This window comes from Vulpes vulpes, chromosome 14 (assembly GCF_048418805.1).
Source record: "Vulpes vulpes isolate BD-2025 chromosome 14, VulVul3, whole genome shotgun sequence".
In the NCBI taxonomy this organism is placed as follows: Eukaryota; Metazoa; Chordata; class Mammalia; order Carnivora; family Canidae; genus Vulpes; species Vulpes vulpes.
Window position 1 is genome coordinate 99,216,063 of NC_132793.1, and position 17,690 is coordinate 99,233,752.

Sequence of the window (17,690 nt, forward strand, 5' to 3'; positions counted from 1 at the left end):
GAAGGTAACAGTTTATGCCTGTGGTATTGATTTAATTATTAATAGCTTCCCTTTTTCAGTCTCAGAGGTGTCCAACTTTAGACAATCAAATATACAGAGTTGATTAATAATAAGTAGTTGTTGAATTTAATTAATAAATTTGACCAATTTGATACTTTAATTAAACATGTCAACTCCTCAAACCAAGAGTTTTACCCTGAGGTAAATGAAATACATATGATGTTTAAAAGCATGAGAAGAGATTGATTAATCTCTTCTAATGGTCCTGCTTTCAAAATTCTCACAAGGCTAGCAAATATGTTCATTCTGATAAACTCTAATTCTACACAGCTGTTAGTGTTCAAAAATCCTAAACTGTAATGCTGTTATTAGTAACAGTGCCAAGAGGAGATACATATAAAAACGTGATCCTGATAGAACCTGGGAAGCTATGCCTAATTTATTTACCTCCCTAACCGTATCATAGGAGAAATGAATGAAATTGGAAAAGTATCCCTGTGCACCTGCCCATCAGACTGCAGCATCAGGATAATATCACATACTGGAGACTGGAGGCTTTTCACTTCAAAATGAACTACATCACACCCCTTCAGTGTTTGAAAATGGCATCCGGCCTGTGGGAAAACATCTCAAGATGGACATGTGGCCTCCTAGGGCTGGGTGAGATTTTTAAGGCTGGATAGGTAAATTCTGTGGTGCTATTTTCCCAAGTGGACTATTCCCAAAACAGAAGGAAACAGCCCCTAGGCAAAAAGTGGAAGGAAGCCATCCAATTCAGCCTGATGATCAAGGCAAGACAGATGGAACTTTGATTCCACATTATGTCCATCTCCATGCCAGAAATTACCACAGAAATTAACATGGGAATGGGAAAAACTTTCCCCCAAATAGAGAGATGACTCAGTCATGGGGCTCTGTAATAACTATCCTAAACATTCAACTTCTTAGACAAGCTTCATCTGAGGTCAACAGGGAGACCCTTTAGCCTATGTGGCATTTTCAGTTCCTTAAAGGGAGTGTAGGCACCCAATGTGTACTCAAAACTCAAGGTCACACTTCCCGAAATGCAAGAAAGCAGCCAAACCATCGTCCATGCAGAGCCTCCAGCCTCCACCACACACGCAGGCTTGGACAGAATCCTTGGCAGCCATTTGAACTCCGGCGCTTCTCCCAGATGTGCACCTAATTTTAGCAGACTATGGCCCCTCCGCCCCCCACCATGCTTCCTCCCCATGAGACATCCCAAGCACATCAATGGCTTTGGCAGGAAACTTCCATGGAAGTGAAGTGACGCCCCTCTGCTGGGAGGCAGGGAAGGAGAGGTGGGAAGCAGCCCCAGCCCATGGAAGTTCCTCTCCAAAGTCTGCAAGCTGTCGGTCTGTGTATGGACTGCCCTGCCCAGCCCCCTGGTCCCAGAAACAAAATCCAGACTCACTGTGGAAGCTGCCGGTGCTGCTAGCCTCTGCCGCTGCCATGACACGCTGATCGGGCCCTTCTGGCATGGCCCTTCCTGACAGTGAATGGAGGAGAGAGCAGGGTAGGGGAAGAGAGAAGAAAGGATGAAGGCAGAGGAAGAAAGCATGGAGGATGAAAGAAGGGAGGAGAAGGGGAGTGGGTATATCTTTAAGTGAATGGCGGGTCTCTCCTGACCACAACCTCCAAACACGTCTCACACCACTAAGGGAAAAGGTGACCAGTCATCAACCCAGCTCCAGGACCCTCACTCAGAAGTCCACCCAGAGATGTTACCCACAGCTCGGCAGGCACACCATCATACCACTCTTAATACATGGCACCCAGCTGTCTTCCTCTTGGTCTTCTAAAAAGATCCAACTGGCTTCCCTCCAAGGGCTCAATTCTACTTCCAACAAGATGAGCCTCCCAGCCAACTACCATTCTGAAAGGAAGTGGGTTTTACCCAGAATTTTCACCCCCTTAAGTCAAAGAAATAGCAACTTTCCAAAGCTTCAGAGGAAATATCTGTCCTTCTTGTCTCCAGCAGAAAAATCACTGAATTCATCACTACTTTCAGGGCTTCCTTCCCAGATGCCCTTTCCTGCCTGTCCAATTTGGAAAGGAGGTGAGCTAGCCAGATGTCATCTGTGTGGATCCTCAGCCCTCCTCCTCCTTGCTGTCAACAGAGTCAGTGTGTGCCATTATCACTTGGGAAAAACTCATTCCTCTTAAAAGGCCTCTTGAGAAGTCAGAGAAGTGGGTATGTTAGGTAGCCTTTGAGAAGGGATATGCAGTGACTTAGCAATGGCATTTCTCAAGCGCCTCTTGTTCAAAAGACAAGAGACATAGCCCCTGCTTTCAGTCAAGCCAGAGGCAGAGAAGCACTAGAAGGACTCAACAAAGAAGTATGTTCATGAACCAATACAGCTCTGTGTGTAAACAATAGGGTGATGCTGGGGAGACCATCCGGTGAGCACACTGTTTTTTTTTGTTTTCGTTTTTGTTTTTTATGATAGTCACAGAGAGAGAGAGAGAGAGGCAGAGACACAGGCAGAGGGAGAAGCAGGCTCCATGCACCGGGAGCCCGATGTGGGATTCGATCCCGGGTCTCCAGGATCGCGCCCTGGGCCAAAGGCTGGCGCCAAACCGCTGCGCCACCCAGGGATCCCCACACTGGGTTTTGATAGCAGTGAGAAACAGAGAGAAAGAAACAGAGAGGGAGATGAAAGAACAAATGATAAGTTGAGAAGAGAAGACATTATGGGCTGAATGGTGTCGCTCCACCCCCAAGATTCATTATGCTTAAGTCCTAGTACTTCAAAATGTGGCTATATGTGGAGAGGTAATTAAGATAAAGCAAGGTCATGTGGGTGGGTCTTAATCTAATATGACTAGTGTCCTTGCAAGAATGGAAAATTTGGACACAGACATTCACAGAAGAAAAAGGAGGTAAAGATAATGGGGAGAAGATGGCATCTACAAGTCAAGGAGAGAAACCTCAGAAGACACCAAGCATGCTGGCACTTTGGTCTCAGTCCTCTAGACTTCAGAACTATGAGCAAATAAGTTTTTGTTGCTTAAACCTCCCAGTCTGTGGTACTTTGTTACAGCAGCACAGGAAATGTATACAGAAGGTCTCAGGGAACTTTGGAAATGAACAAGTGCCATTAAGGAATGGGGGCAGGCTGGCTGGGGTGGAACTGAGGGGGCTTTTTGTAAGAGTAGTCAGGAAGCAGCATGGCAGACTGTCTGAGGGCACTGGGGGTCAGGGTAAGAAATTTATCATTTTGAGAAATGATGATTCACTCAAATATCTTAGAGAAGCAGCTGGGATGATGGAAGATCTGAGGAGCATGGGTAGGATGACTCTGAGTCTGAAGGTTGCATGCATTGATCCAAGAATTGGTCTGGTCAGGGAGTGGACTAGGGAAGCTCCTGCTGACACCCAAAGGACAGGTGACATTGAAGAGAGGGCAGAGCAGAATCAGGTAAGGAGTCAGGTACAGGTCATAAAGAGATAGGTTCAAAAATGACTCAACTTTGGGAAACATCCCAAGAGGATTTTCACTGATGCCAATTGGCTGTTTGAAAAGCAAGAGGTGGCCATGGTGGCTTTTGTCTCCAACAAGCCAAGTCTTAACCACCAGCAAATTCTCAGGGTAGGCTAACAGCTTAAGCAATCAAAGAGAGAAGAGGTGGAGGCTAAAAATGTAAATTCAACTAGCTTCTGCCTAAAAGCAAAAAGGCATTATAAGCATGAGGATTTATGCTTATATGTAAATGTAAAATGTAAATGTAAAATGTAAATGTTTAAAACAGCAGGACCTTGGGTGCCTGAGTGGCTCAGTCAGTTAAGCCTCTCCCTTCACATCAGATCATAATCCCAGGGTCATGGGATCAAGATCTGCAGCAGGGTCCCCGCTCCGTGAGGAGCCTGCTTCTCCCTCTCCCTCTGCTGCTCCCCCTCCTTGTGAGCTCTCTCTCTCTCTTTCTCTCTCTGTTAAAAAGATAAATAAATAAAATCTTAGAAAAAATGTTTAAAAAGTAAATAAAATAAAATAAAATAAAATAAAATAAAATAGCAGGACCAGAACTTTAAAGGAGAGAAAGAAGAAAAACCAATGGATGAGGTAAAGGATGGCTGGAACAGGTAATAAATTGCAGAGCCAGGCATCACAAAAGCACTGAGTAAGAATGTTAAGCAGTGAGGAATAGAGGGTGGAGAAAGAATGGGGCAGCTATTAATAATGTCATTCAACAGATAGTTCAGAAAAGGATTAGACTTTTTAGAGGAAGGCATTTGAATTTTGCCAAGATGAGATAATTAGTGACCCCAAAAATTTAGAGTCAATGAAGTGGTGAGATCAGAAGCCCAAAAATTAAGACAGAAGATAAAACGACCTATTTCAGTATTCGAGGAGATATTTGTCAGTTGGAAGGGGCAGAAAGGTCAAATGAAGATTTTTCTTTAATGTAGAAGAGATGGTGGATTTTAGAGTAGTAAGAAGGGAGAACAGCTTCATTTCAGAGTGGGACAGACAGTCACAGAGAGCAGTGGGCTAGAGAGGGCAGGTGACAGATGGTGAGGTGTGAGGGAAGTGAAAAAGAAAGCGGACATGTGAATTTGTAGATATGAAGAGGGTGAAATATTTCATAGCATCACAGAAATATATACTTGATACAGTTCCTTGCACATGCATAATAATGGCTCTTTAAATTACTTTGCTGCTTTATACCTATCTAAGCACTTTCTATTATAGAACTGACTCAAGATCTCAGAATTGGGATAGAAACAAAACTTTGAGGTCCTCTACTGTAACCTCATATTCAATGCATGTATCTCCATAACATCTCTAAAATGTGGTCATGTGGATTTCCTGGAAAACTCTTGGGGATGAAGAACCCACTATCTTAATTGTGTGGTCCGTTCCATTTTCACACGATACAAGTAGTTGTCTGGGGCACTGCACTTCACCACCCTGGAGTTCTCTAGCCCCGTTACATCTGTGCATAAGGAAACATGTTGCAGAGCCCATTTACCAGACCAAAATGATGAGGGACATTTCCCAGGGGCATCTTTGAATGTGATGAAACCTGGTTTTGTGATTTCTGATTGTCCCAAACAGCAGTGCCCTGGAATATCATACCAGTTCAATCATTCACCAAGAGGTGTACCTGCTTCTTTGTTTATCTCACTTAACAGACATTTGCAGAAAGCCTATTATATGTCAGATATGGAGTTATGTGACGAGAGAAATAAGGCCTGGATACTGCCACTTCAGAAACCCTGAACTACTATAAACAAGTACATGTTGACAGATGTTCTTGAGAATACATTTTCACAATAAAAATGTAAAAAAAGGAAAATCACTTCCTGCAACATATTTAGAGGTACTAGGGCAGCATTCCTCATCTCTGATGACCATCTCCCCTGTTCCTGGCATCTCTTCCCTACTCTTCAGTTTCACCCAATCTATGTTATATTTTGGGGACTATAATTGACCCAAATCACCTTGCTGGTGCTTGTTTTACTGGTACCTTGGAGACTCCAAACTCCTTAAATTAAGGTCTCTTTTCTTGTTGATTCACTCCCAGTGTTTCCCTCCTCTTCCTTAAATATCTTTGCCACAAAGCCCAACTAGAAAACAGATCATGGAACTGGCTTACTATAGGTTCACATTTCTAATTCTGAAGTCTACCAAACCTCATAGAGACCACACTGTACTGGTACACTAATCAAAACTTCTATTCAAAAATGACCTCACATTCCTTAAAAAAAACTTACCTATGATTCAGAGCAGTGAACCCAAGTCTGTCCTGCCCTAATTTTTTGTGTAATCTGAATATTAATTAATCTCTCCAAGCCTCAGTTCACTGGTCTGTAAGTAGGAATGATAATACTGGCTCAGTTGACCTCTACATACTTTGATGATGATCAGAGAGAAGCACTGGATCTGAGATAGAACACCAATATTCTTGCCTGGATTCTACTACTAAACAGATACATGAACTTGAGAGACACCTGCTCTTTCTCTGGGGTTCAATGTCCCCCATCTGCTAAATAAGTGAGTTTGACAACATCATCTCCAAGTTTATTTCTAGTCAGAATTTCATAAATTTGCCAGCATAGACTGCTTACCCAAATTTTACTCAGGGATTTATCAAGGACTCTCACAAAATACTTATGAACAAAGAGGTTAATGTGTGTAGAAGAGTCCAAATGGCTGGAGTCATAAATGTTGATAACTGAATCAACAGCTGCTTGAGAACAAGACTCCAGCAGCAAACCCAAGTCTTGAGCTATCCAACATTCCAAAAAATTAAAAATATGCTTAAAGTAATTGCTGGTACACTGATGAAAGTTGCAGGTGGTACAGAGCTGGGAGGAAAAGCTATATCTAGACCACAAACAAATTTTGGCAGAGTGGAAGATATCTACCAAGAAAAGCATAAGGTCTTGAAAAAAGAAAACTAGCAACAACAAAAACATTTAAGTGAAGAGTAATAAAAAGGAAGTAGAAGATAGTTTAGGATATTGGGATACTAGCCTCATCTATGTAAACTTGCGCATGGAAACCTTAGTCCCAGTAATTCAGGCCTACCTGGCAAAGTCCTCCCTCTGTACATGATCCTTTAACACAGATAGAAGCATTTGATAAACTCATACCTACGCCTTAGTTGATACCTCCAATTCTGAGAAGCTAAGGTTTGAGCATGAGTAAAAGGTTCATGTAGAATCCTTGAATTGAAAGCACTGATTGGGATGGGATATGCCAGGACTAGGACAATATGACACCCATGGTAGGCATCACCAATTAATCCCACATGCTTTTTCACTGATTCTAGATGCAACCACCAACTTTTTATCATGCTATGCTGAACAACAACAATCATAACTGGTACCTGAGATCTACTTGCCATCCCTGAAGCATATATTTGGTATCAAAGCAATTAGATTTGAAAGCAACAAGTCCTGTTTTAGGTATAGAGGAAATATAGCAACATGGAAAGCATTAGGGACTTTACCAGTAAAGTGACTTCTCCATATTAAGAAATGAAGAATATACGATGGTCTCTTTAGGATCAGCATAAAATGGATGAAAACAAGAATATATGCCCAAGGTCATCTGAAAGAGCTTGAGTGGCTTCCAGGCAATCATGGCTCAATTGTACCCTGATGGATACAAATGAAGGAAAAAAATATGTCTGAGAAGGGGCATTGGCTGGTCATAGAGACCTGGAAAGAGAGTAGACATGGAATTGGATGGCAGCAATGTTTATCCTTTCCTGGCTTCAGTAGGGGGAAAGGGGCAGATTTGGGCAGAAGATTTGGAGTATTTCTGAACCTACTGGGAAGCCAAGGGGTTGCTGTTATCAAATGGATATGGGTATATCAGTCTTTCTTAGCCGGATGCTACTGACAATTTGATTCATCTGACTTTCTTGCTCTGACTTCTTCTTTAAGCAACCTTCTCAGTATGATCAGGCTTCCCACACAGACTGGCTTACTGAGAGTGAATGCTTTGATCATATAGCCTTTGAATAATCTGGCCCCCTGTGTGCATTAATAAATTGTCCTTCAGGTGCTAACTGCAGTCTCATGGGTGTTTTAATTATTGAGGTATCCCCTTAGGCCTCTTCACTGATAAGCAGATGTTTGGCCCTTTGGTGGGGAATCAGATCCAGATAGATGTATCTACCCAGAGTCCCCACACACTGATTACTGGTGTATGGCAAGGGGGGACTTATAGGGATCCATTTAAAATGAATTAAATGCTTGGGCCATTATTCCTTACCCATTATAAACATTTGACATAGGATTACATATTTTTAATTAAGCACGTTTATTAAGCATTTTCATAAAAACAGAGTAGGTTCCTTTGCTTTCGAGGAAATTTAGGGTATGGCGAACTACAGTACATGCATGTACCCAAATAGACATTTGGGCAAGGACATGAATAAAAAAGGCAATACAAAGATCAGGAAGCTAGGGGTTGACAACCATTGGGTATGAATATGATCAACTTCAAGAGCAAACTGGGCCACAAATCAAAGGTCCTTCCTGGCTGTAGAGGCTAAAGAACATAAATCAATAGGGAAAAAGTAGCCACGGTTGTCATGGTGACTGGCAGAATGAGAGGGATGGCATACTGACCAATCCCTGCCAATCAACTTTGGGATGTTGATGAACTTGACTCATTTTTTCTCTAGAGTGTACATGATCATTTACTAAGCATACTATACTGGTCACACTGGTGGTAACAGTGTGATGGAAATGGTGATAAAACCAGCAGTACCCAAGCCAACATTTCTCCGTCCATTTTATTGACATAGAAAGCAGCGACCATCATGCCTTTAACAACAAGAGAGAAAGGAAGGAGGACTAGACTTAAACTAGCCTTATATAGATCTATATACATTGCCTATATACCTCTATCTAATATCTATATTTATATCTTATCTATATGTCTATAGATATTATCTGTATCTCCAAGGCTCCAGTGCACATGATCCCAAAATCTTCCCTTTGGGGCAATAAGGGATGGCACACACTTAGAAGGCCTGGAGGATGGGCTGTAATTCTGAAGACCTTTGTCTACCATAGAACTCATGGTCTATAGTTTTCAAAAGTTAGCTCCTAATTGGAGCTACCAATGCTACAAAGGGAATCTCTTCCCTTGACCTACTCTAGGCTTTCTCTTTCCTCCCGGACTTCCAACAGACAAACCCAAATGTCTAAACCAGTCCCAGTGGAGTAAGTAGCTTTGCTTCTTATTTCCCTGAGTTCTCTCCAAGCTCTCCTCCCCTCCAATTTTAGTATCCAGCACCAAAGACCATCATAGGAAATACTTTGGCTTGTAATTTTAAATTATTTAAAATTTCTTATATATAATTTCTCCTTTTTCACTTACATAGAATAATAATTACCATCTATTGATTGAGTGCCTAATAGGTACCAGGTTATTTGCATACATTATTTTATTTAATCTGCCTAAAAAGAAGAAATTGTCCCCTCTCTTTCCTTCTCTGTTTCAGATGAGGATCTAAGACTTAGAGAATTTAAGAAAATTTCCTAAGGTCGCAAAGCTCATAACCAGAAGCTCAGGATTCAAAGGCGTATCTATCTACTTGACTCCAGAATTAGCAGGCGCTCTGCCCACTTTCTCTTCGGTCCCCCCCACCAAACCCCCACCTCAGCTTTGTCCTGTGGGATTAGCTAAACCTGAAAACAAAAACAACCAGGACTGTGTTTAAAATTCTGAATTTCAGATGCTATACTGACCCAGTCCTCTGCCTCTTCATCTCCCTCCTCCTCCTCCTTCTCCTCCTCCTTCTGTTTAGAAACAAACAGATCACAAAGTCTTGGGTTTTGAGGATTAGGAGAAAAATACAATTCTTCACCAGGAGGAAGTCAAGGAACACACTGTTCTCTTTACATGCAAATATCTTAATTACAGCTGGTAAAGAAGATATTTGTATGGAAATTTATGTATCTTTATATGTTATGTATTCAGTTTGCCTCAGGGGGGAAAAAAGCCTTTTACACTTCAGGAGCCCAAACAGGGTCTGTTAAAATGCAGGCCACTGCCAGCCCATCCTCCGCTGGAACAGAGAGGAATGAAAGGAATCCACACCTGGTTCAGAAGCCTATGATACAGCCTCTGCCTCTCTTTTCTTCAGGATGAGCTCCAGTGTAAACATGTCTCAAGTGCTCAGAATCTTCTGATGGGGCACCTCCCTGTCTTATTTTCTAGTACCTGTCCCTGTGGAAGTAAGGCAGACTATGACAGCACCCGTCCTGTACCTCTCAAGACCATCACAGATGGAAGAAAACAGCCAAATTTCAGAATTACAAGGAGATGAAACCAAGTTTAGGAGAGACCACTGGGAACTGCTTTCAGGAAAAGGATGTAATTTTTTGGCAGGGCAAGGGAAGGAGATACATATATTCCACAGATTCCTCACCAGTCAAGATACACCCAGTGAACAAAATACATCCAATTATCTATGAAAAGGCCATATTGGTTTCTATGAGCTTCTTAGCATTTTCCTGGTGTTATAATATCTGCTTTGTAATATAAACCATGTTTATCTCACCTAAGAGTATAGGATGAAAGAGACTTACCTTATAGCAGGTAGAATTTTGGCTAGACATAATTGAGAATGTCCCACTTCTAAAGGGTATTACAAATTAGAAAGAAAAAGATAAATCTCTCACTGATAATGACTTCCCTTCGCCACATCTGGAAGGAATAAGGGGGGACCTGTGGAATCCCAGGAGATGTACTAGAATAGAGTGAGCAAACCATCTGTCTGGGGTGGTTTTGATGCTGTTCTGCCTGGGGCCACAGGGGTGAAACAGATGACATTTAAGGCTCCTTCCAGCTTCATGTTTCTTTAAAATGGAATGATCTAGCATTTGTTCATCTGTTTCTAACACTCGAGGGATGCACACTGGGATAGGTGGCCTAAAAGATGCATTTGTTAAAATATCCATCCTGACCCTCAATTTTACTGTTCTTCTTTTTCAAGGTTATGATCGAAAACCATAAGAGGCTTTGAGCGCCCAGGCCCTGGCCTTCAGTTGACCTTCCCAGACCCTACTGATTCTGATGGCTTCTCTTCCACACTCCACTACTACCTCCAGGGCACAAGGCCTCATTGTGGACTTGCCTGGACTACTGCCCTGACCTGCCTTAATGCTCCTGAGTTCCTGCAGTCTGTCCTATATGCTACTGCCTGATGACTTGTCCTCACACACAGCCTCCCTCAATGACATACTTTCCATGACTGTCCATTGGCACCCACATCAGAATAGCTGGCCTTTCAAGACCTGCCACAATAGCCCCATGCTTTTTCTTTTTCTTTTTTTTTTTTTTTTACAAACATTTCCTTCTATGTATCTTCTACACGTCTGCAGTTTCATCCTGTTGAGTGACATGCTGTTCTATATCACCCTCCTGGTTTGCTTGCCTCCAACCTATCTCCATACCTTTGTTCATACTAACCCCTCTGACAGGAGTGTCCTCCTAAAATTCAACCCACTGACTACCCACCAACCACTTAAGACCCACGTCATCCTTCTGATTAAATAGGCTTTTGAAATTGGTAACCCTTTTGTATGATTTTCCTCCCTCTGGCTTGTGGAGGAGTTACAAATTTTCATCCTGCTTTATATTCCCTATGAAATTTTAATTTCCTTGGAAACACAGATTGCATTCTATTCATCCTCACGCATAGTCAGGGAATTGAATTAAATTCTGTCCCCAGCACACCGACCTTCTCAATGGCTAGAGGATTTGGCACAAGGGGAAATAAACTAGCATGGACAAAGGTCAGCAGATGTACAAAGTGGATTCCTCATTTTAATGCCTAAGGCTCTACCACTGACTTTACTATTGGGAAGTCTCAGGGTCTTAAAAACATCAGCAAGCCTTTCTAAGTTTCCTCCACAAAATGAAGGCTAATAATCCCTGGCAGCTTACTTCTTTGCAAGGTCTCAGAAGACCTTCTTCCTTCCAGGCAGAACATTAAGAGGCTGGTGTGCAAGCACAAAGCCCCACAATGAGCATGTATAAAATAAGCATTTCTCTTTCAGCAGGTTTGGGTGTAAGGGCTTCCATGGTCAACTGATGAGCCACAGAGATGAAGCTATTCATTAAAATTCAGTCAGTCATTCACTGATTCCCTGCTGCTACCATTCTTCTTCTTCACATCACTATTATGTGTGGCTGGAACACATAACACATGCTCTAAATCTTAACTGGGGAGCCTATAGAAGGGGTCCCAGTGATCAGCCCTGCAGGGCATGGAAGCCCCTCCACAGAGTGCTACAAGAGGCCCACAGCTGGGGGAAGACCAGAGGTAGCAGAACACCGGCTCTAAGTGTTTTTCCACTTCAACTGAGGCAGTTTGTGTTTATCTATCTATCTATCTATCTATCTATCTATCTATCTATCATCTATCTACCCATCTTCTAAGGGCCATCTGAAGAAAATGTTTTGCTGCTATGTAAAAAAATGTGTTGGGGGCAGCCCAGGTGGCTCAGCGGCTTAGCCCCCCCTTCAGCCATGGGCCTGATCCTGGGGACGCGGGATCGAGTCCCACATAGGGCTCCTTGCATGGAGCCTGCTTCTCCCTCTGCCTGTGTCTCGGCCTGTGTGTGTGTGTGTGTGTGTGTGTGTGTGTGTCTCAAACAAATAAAATCTTAAGAAAAAAAAGTGTTGGAAAACTATACATCTAATCCAACCTTGAAAGCTGAGAGTCAAGAATACTGATCTAAATCCATATCACCAAAGTAAGTGAGTGGCTGAACCAGAATCCAGCTCTTTAAGCTCCATCCAAGAAAAGTAAAGCTGTCAATGAATCTTCAGACAAAACCGCAGAATATCCATCAAACTCCCAACCAAGTTTCTGTGAAGTGAGAGAAAATAATGCTATTGGGATGGCCAGTACTTGTGAAGAGATGAGAAATCTCAAGACAGTGATGAAGAAAGACAAGAAGGGCCTATATTACATATGGTAAACTCAAGTCCATGGCAAGAAAGGTATTTATTCCACATCACTGGTCACAGCAGGGACTAAACCTAGGCTTCCTGCCTCTGCCTCTGGTACTGCATACTAGTCACCACATGAGTCATAGGTTGCCAAGACCGCATAAGCAAAGATGGGAGGGTATCTCCCAGCAGTAGCATTCCAAAGCCTCTGTGGGGAGATGCCCAAAATAACTCCTTTACCTCATTACTGGAGTCGCATTGTTTGTACCTCAACTTCTTGGTCATCATGTCCTCTCCAAGTCACTTTATACCAAATTGCTGGAGTGTTCCATGGCTCAAAACACCATATCCCACCCTATATTAACTTCTGAACTTTGTGGAATGCTGTAGTTGCAGGTTGATGTCCCCAGCACTACCATTGTGTTGTAATAAAGTATAATACAGTCTAGGAAGGTTGGAGGTCTGGAAGTGCTGAGATGGGCACAAGAATCCAAGTAATTCCCATCACTGAAAAAAAAAATCAAGAAAGTCTGCCCTGCAATTCTTATGCCCACAAGGCTGATTTTTGTCCACTTACCCTAAGTATCTCAAAGAGGAAGAAGAGGGAAGGGAAGAAAGCAAATTTCAATCACTAAAGTGGATCCAGATATTGTGAGGAGAGACTATTTAAAGACTGGAGGTTGTTTCCTTGTTTCATCTGGAAGAGGATAGGGGGCTGGGATATTGAGCAGCTATGTTCCAGGGCAAAGCAATAATAGAGGCTGCTTGAGAGAACGTTGGCTTTATTCTTGTACCATCAGTCCTATCTCCTTCTATTCTGAAGAAACCAAGCCTTTAGCTCAAAGGCTAAACTTAGTCCCATAGAGAGTAAAAATTAGTCCCATAGAGAGTAAAATTTAAAAGAGACCATAAAACCAGGATCCAAATCCCAGATTTTATAGATGAAAATGAAGCCTCTAACTGGACACATTGAGACCAAGATATCCTAAACAGCAGTCCTGTCCCTCGACAGACTTGGAATTCCAACATGTCTGATATTTTTTGGACAATTAGTGTGCAAATCCATTGGCTTTAATCAAAGAATCAAGGTTGTAATACCTATAATTAGCACAAATCTATCCTCCACACCTTCCTCCGTGTTAATTCCCTCTGTAGCTTTGTGCAACTGAATGGGTCTTAGCATTTAAGTTGTTTTTCAGATTTCACTCAGGATGTGTGTACTGTGGCACCAAGTCCTACAGCAGACATTCTGGCGACTGAAGCTCAAGCATGCCCATGTCTCTCTGCCAGCATGGGGCACCCTCTTCCAAGGTGGACAGGGAACCTGAGGAGTCCCAAACCTTCCCTTAGCCTCCTAATCTAACCTATATCAGAAAAAGTGGACTCTAATCCTATCTACTTAATCTCTAAAGACAGTGACCAATGTCTGCACAGCTTCAAAGGGTTCCTTTAAGAGTCTGGAGTTACAAGCTACGGACCAAATAGGATTCCTCAGCAGCCTCTTATAGCCTACCTAACCCTCTTCCAGAACACAGGAATCTCTGGAACTCTAGGGCCTCTGAAAGGTGAATGAAGGGTTGCCCCAGGGCAAAGGGGACCATAGGATAGGCTCTACAATAGGGTAGTAGATCCCCTCACCTCTGCTTCAACCATGAAAGTACTGCCTTTAAAGAACAATGTAGCTAAGTGCAGTGTGGTATTCTGAAATGGACGCTGGGACATTAAAAAGAATATTAGTGGGAAAATCAATAAAGTCCAAACAAAGTCTAGTTAACAATTTATAACAAGAAAAAAAAAATTTATACCAAGGTGGATTTTTTTTAGGTTTGACAAATGTGCCATAGCCAACAGTAGGGAAAACTAGGTGAAGTGCATATGGGAACTCTCTCTACCATCTTTGCAACTTGTCTGGAAATCTAATATTATTCCAAATAAAAACATATTTATAAAAAATAAGAGATGAGTCCATCACATTATTCAGGAATATAAACCTCTTCCCATTGTTCTCCTCCAAATAAATAGGAATACAGGTAACAAATTTTTAAGATATCCAACAATAGCAAAGGAAAGATCAGGGCCAGTACCTGGGCTCTGGCCACTGGACAGCCTGCATGAGACCTTCATCTTCTGATAGTCAGAATCACTTTTCCTACCATGGTGCCTAGGTCTAAGGAAAACCTAATGGCTGAAACCCCAGGGACAAGCAGGCTAAGCCCTCTCTAAACTGGGCTTACTGGTCAGCACCCCTCAAGGACCAGTATGCCCAGCTACTAACCCTCTCCCAGGCAGTGAAGCAGGAGGTCAAGTCTCCCTACTCTTGGCCTCAGGATGGCTGGCAGCCACTTATCCAGGTGGGGATGAACAGAGTTGTAAGAGACCCACCCTTTTTACACTGTTTCAGATTTCCAAGAGTAACAACTGGACACCTCTTCAGCATGAATCCCACCCTTGGGAGGAACAACTTTTCTGCCTGGTGGGAGCCAACATATAGGCCACACCGTTTCCCCCATCTGATGGGCATCTGCCTGTCTACAGAGAATAGAAAGGAGCCTCAAGAGTTCTGTCCTAGTAGGGCAAAGCCTAAAATATTCCCAGGCTGCCATGACAGGTCAGAAAGTCTAGTCTGGGAATCCAGTATGAGGGAGCTCATTGTTGCTGCACAGTGAAGCCACCATCTGCCACTGTTCTATCACTATACAAGTGCACATTATAATCTCCATCTGCCTGGGTTCTCTGTCTCAAAGAGCTCAGAACTCAGAATCTGAGCAGGGTATAGGGGTGCCAGTTACTGAGTAAGCTTCCCAAAACTCCAACAAAGAGCAAGGAGTATTGGTGGCTCCATGTAATCCTGAAAGTCAGTTAGCTTAAATCACCATCACTAGCTTTTAAAGGTAAAAGTAAATTACAAGTTATTTCATAGCTACAGCTCTCCTTACCACACTGCCAGCTACTTGATTTTCATCCATGGGCTTCCCCACTTGAGACCAAAAACTAATTAATTAGTCAACTCAAAACTTTGAAAATGTATTTTCTTTTCTATTAACTTGGATTCCCTTTGATTTGGAACATTCCCTCTCTTTCCCCACCCAATCAATTCAATGTGTTTTCTTGTCAGTATGCCTTTTTCGCTTTCCAGGAGGACGAACAAAAGCAATGGCAGGCTGGGCTAAGCTCCCCTATTGCTTACAAATGTCATGTGATACCAGGACTTTGCAAGTAGAGGATAAAAGAGGCGTCCCAGGATAATCGTCTCCATCTTCAGGATGGGAAGAGCAGTGGAATGTAAAGATACCTTGTCCTAACTTTCCTGATAGATCATCAGACACAGGGTGATATGCCGTGGAATGTTGGAAGAGAAAGTTTTTCTTCACCCATAATGTGTAAGAAGTTGCCAGTTGCTCACTACAACCCATGTTCTTCTCTTCTACCTGAGGACATTGCTACACTCCATTTCTCAGCCTCCCTTACAAATGCATATGATTGGGTTCTTGCCATGAGAAGTGACAGGCCCCACTTCCAGGTCAGGTCCATTAACCACATGGATTCCTTCATGCCCATTTCCCCTTCTAGCTGTGGAATGGGAATGTATATCTTGGGTGACCAAGGATACCATATAAGGAAGAGAGTAGAGCTCCATCAGCCTGAATAAGTGTATGGGGGGGGGGGGGCTATTTCTCCCACAAGTTCATCTGCTCATACTGTTATATGACCTAGAAATAGGCTTCTATTTGTGTTGAACCATTATATATATTTTTGCATCTACTTGCTATAGCAGTTGACCTATCTAAACTAATGCACTTAGGTAAGCCTTATTCCAAATGCCCATTTTGGAATTGGGAAGACATTTTTATTTTAGCTCTAATTATAGTAACAGTAATTAATATTTATTTAACATTGATCATCTTAAGAGCTTTATATTAGTTAACTCTTAATCCTCATAGTAAATATATATGATAGGGACCAGTAGCCCCATTTTTACAGTCGGGGGCACTGAAAGGTTAAATAACAACCAAGCTCCTATAGTCAGAGATTATAGGAGCTGAGATGCAAACTCAGATAGCATAGGTCCAAAAGATGACACTTGTTCATCACTGCCATCATAGTATCCATAAAATCAAACATTCTACCAGTCAAATCAGTTTACTCCAAATTATTCCCATGTCCTAAGGGTTACCATTATCATCCTCCCCAGGGGTTTCTAGGCATCCTGATCTGGAATCTCCAGCTTAGAACCCAGAACTTGCTATCATCTGCCAGACCTGCTTTATGTCCTCCAGACGTGTGTCTGCCTAGATTTTGGCATACCTTCTCTCGTATCTCCCAGACACTTGGCTCTATCCCCTACCTCTAATTTCGAGCCATCCTTGACTCAGACTATCAGTCACCTGCCTCCTCCAGATATTGTCTCCAGATACTGATTCTACTCACTTAGATAGCAGACTCCCCACAACATCTGCAGACTCACCTCATTTAGGTAGGCATCTGTTTGCCTGTCTAAGTTCCTCTTGGTCTGGCCTAACCTACTTCTTGCCTAACTCTGAACTCCCATTCCAACTTTGTTCATTCATATTGGATGCCTACCAGTGGTAGGCACAGAAGATAACAAGGTGAACAGGCAGGCACACTCCTGGTCCTCTGGATGAGGAGGATCAGAGCACAGGGCCTTCTGATCCTGCTCTTCCCATACCTCAGCATATGGCCTCCCCTCCAAATAAATCCCACCCCCTTTCAGGACTCTCAAAACTTTCTCTGATTCTAGATTTGACCTCTAATTTCTTAGTGTCATCTGATGTTCTGAGAAAGGTATAATGGTACCAAAAACCCACACTTGTCCAAGCCAATTTAAAAACAATCTCAGGATGGTAGAGTGAGTGACCACAGGAGGAAAAGGTATCTGTCACCAGGCCATAGTCTTAAAAAGAGAGAATAAATGGTCATGGAACTCTAATACAGAGATGTTTGTTTTCTCTTTCTAAATATGTAACAGGAAATTAGCAAGATCACCTTTGTAAATCGTTTGCATGTCATTCATACATGAGCCAGATGGTACTTTTTTAAGAAATTAAAAATAAAAAAGAGAATATAAAAAGGAGCTTATCTCCATCTCTCTCCCTGCTCTTATATATACACCCTGGACTCTGTACCGGGCAGATGAATACTCAGGAGTGCTCACGCGCGCACACACACACACACACACACACACACACACACAAAGAGAGAGGCCCAAATTATCTGCAT

The 17,690-nt window shown here is 42.5% G+C and overlaps 1 protein-coding gene across 7 annotated transcripts in view; it reads right to left on the bottom strand.

Annotated features, from left to right (window-relative positions):
- NTRK3 (neurotrophic receptor tyrosine kinase 3) overlaps positions 1-17,690 on the bottom strand; it is a 376,383-nt gene that overhangs the window by 26,368 nt on the left and 332,325 nt on the right. For 3 of the 7 annotated variants that reach the window (XM_072737253.1, XM_072737259.1, XM_072737254.1), the window contains one exon: positions 1,436-1,510. The exons of the other annotated variants lie outside the window; for them this stretch is intronic. In XM_072737253.1, the coding sequence (XP_072593354.1) occupies positions 1,436-1,510 (75 nt within the window). The remainder of the gene's footprint in view (positions 1-1,435; positions 1,511-17,690) is intronic. 7 annotated transcript variants of the gene reach the window in all.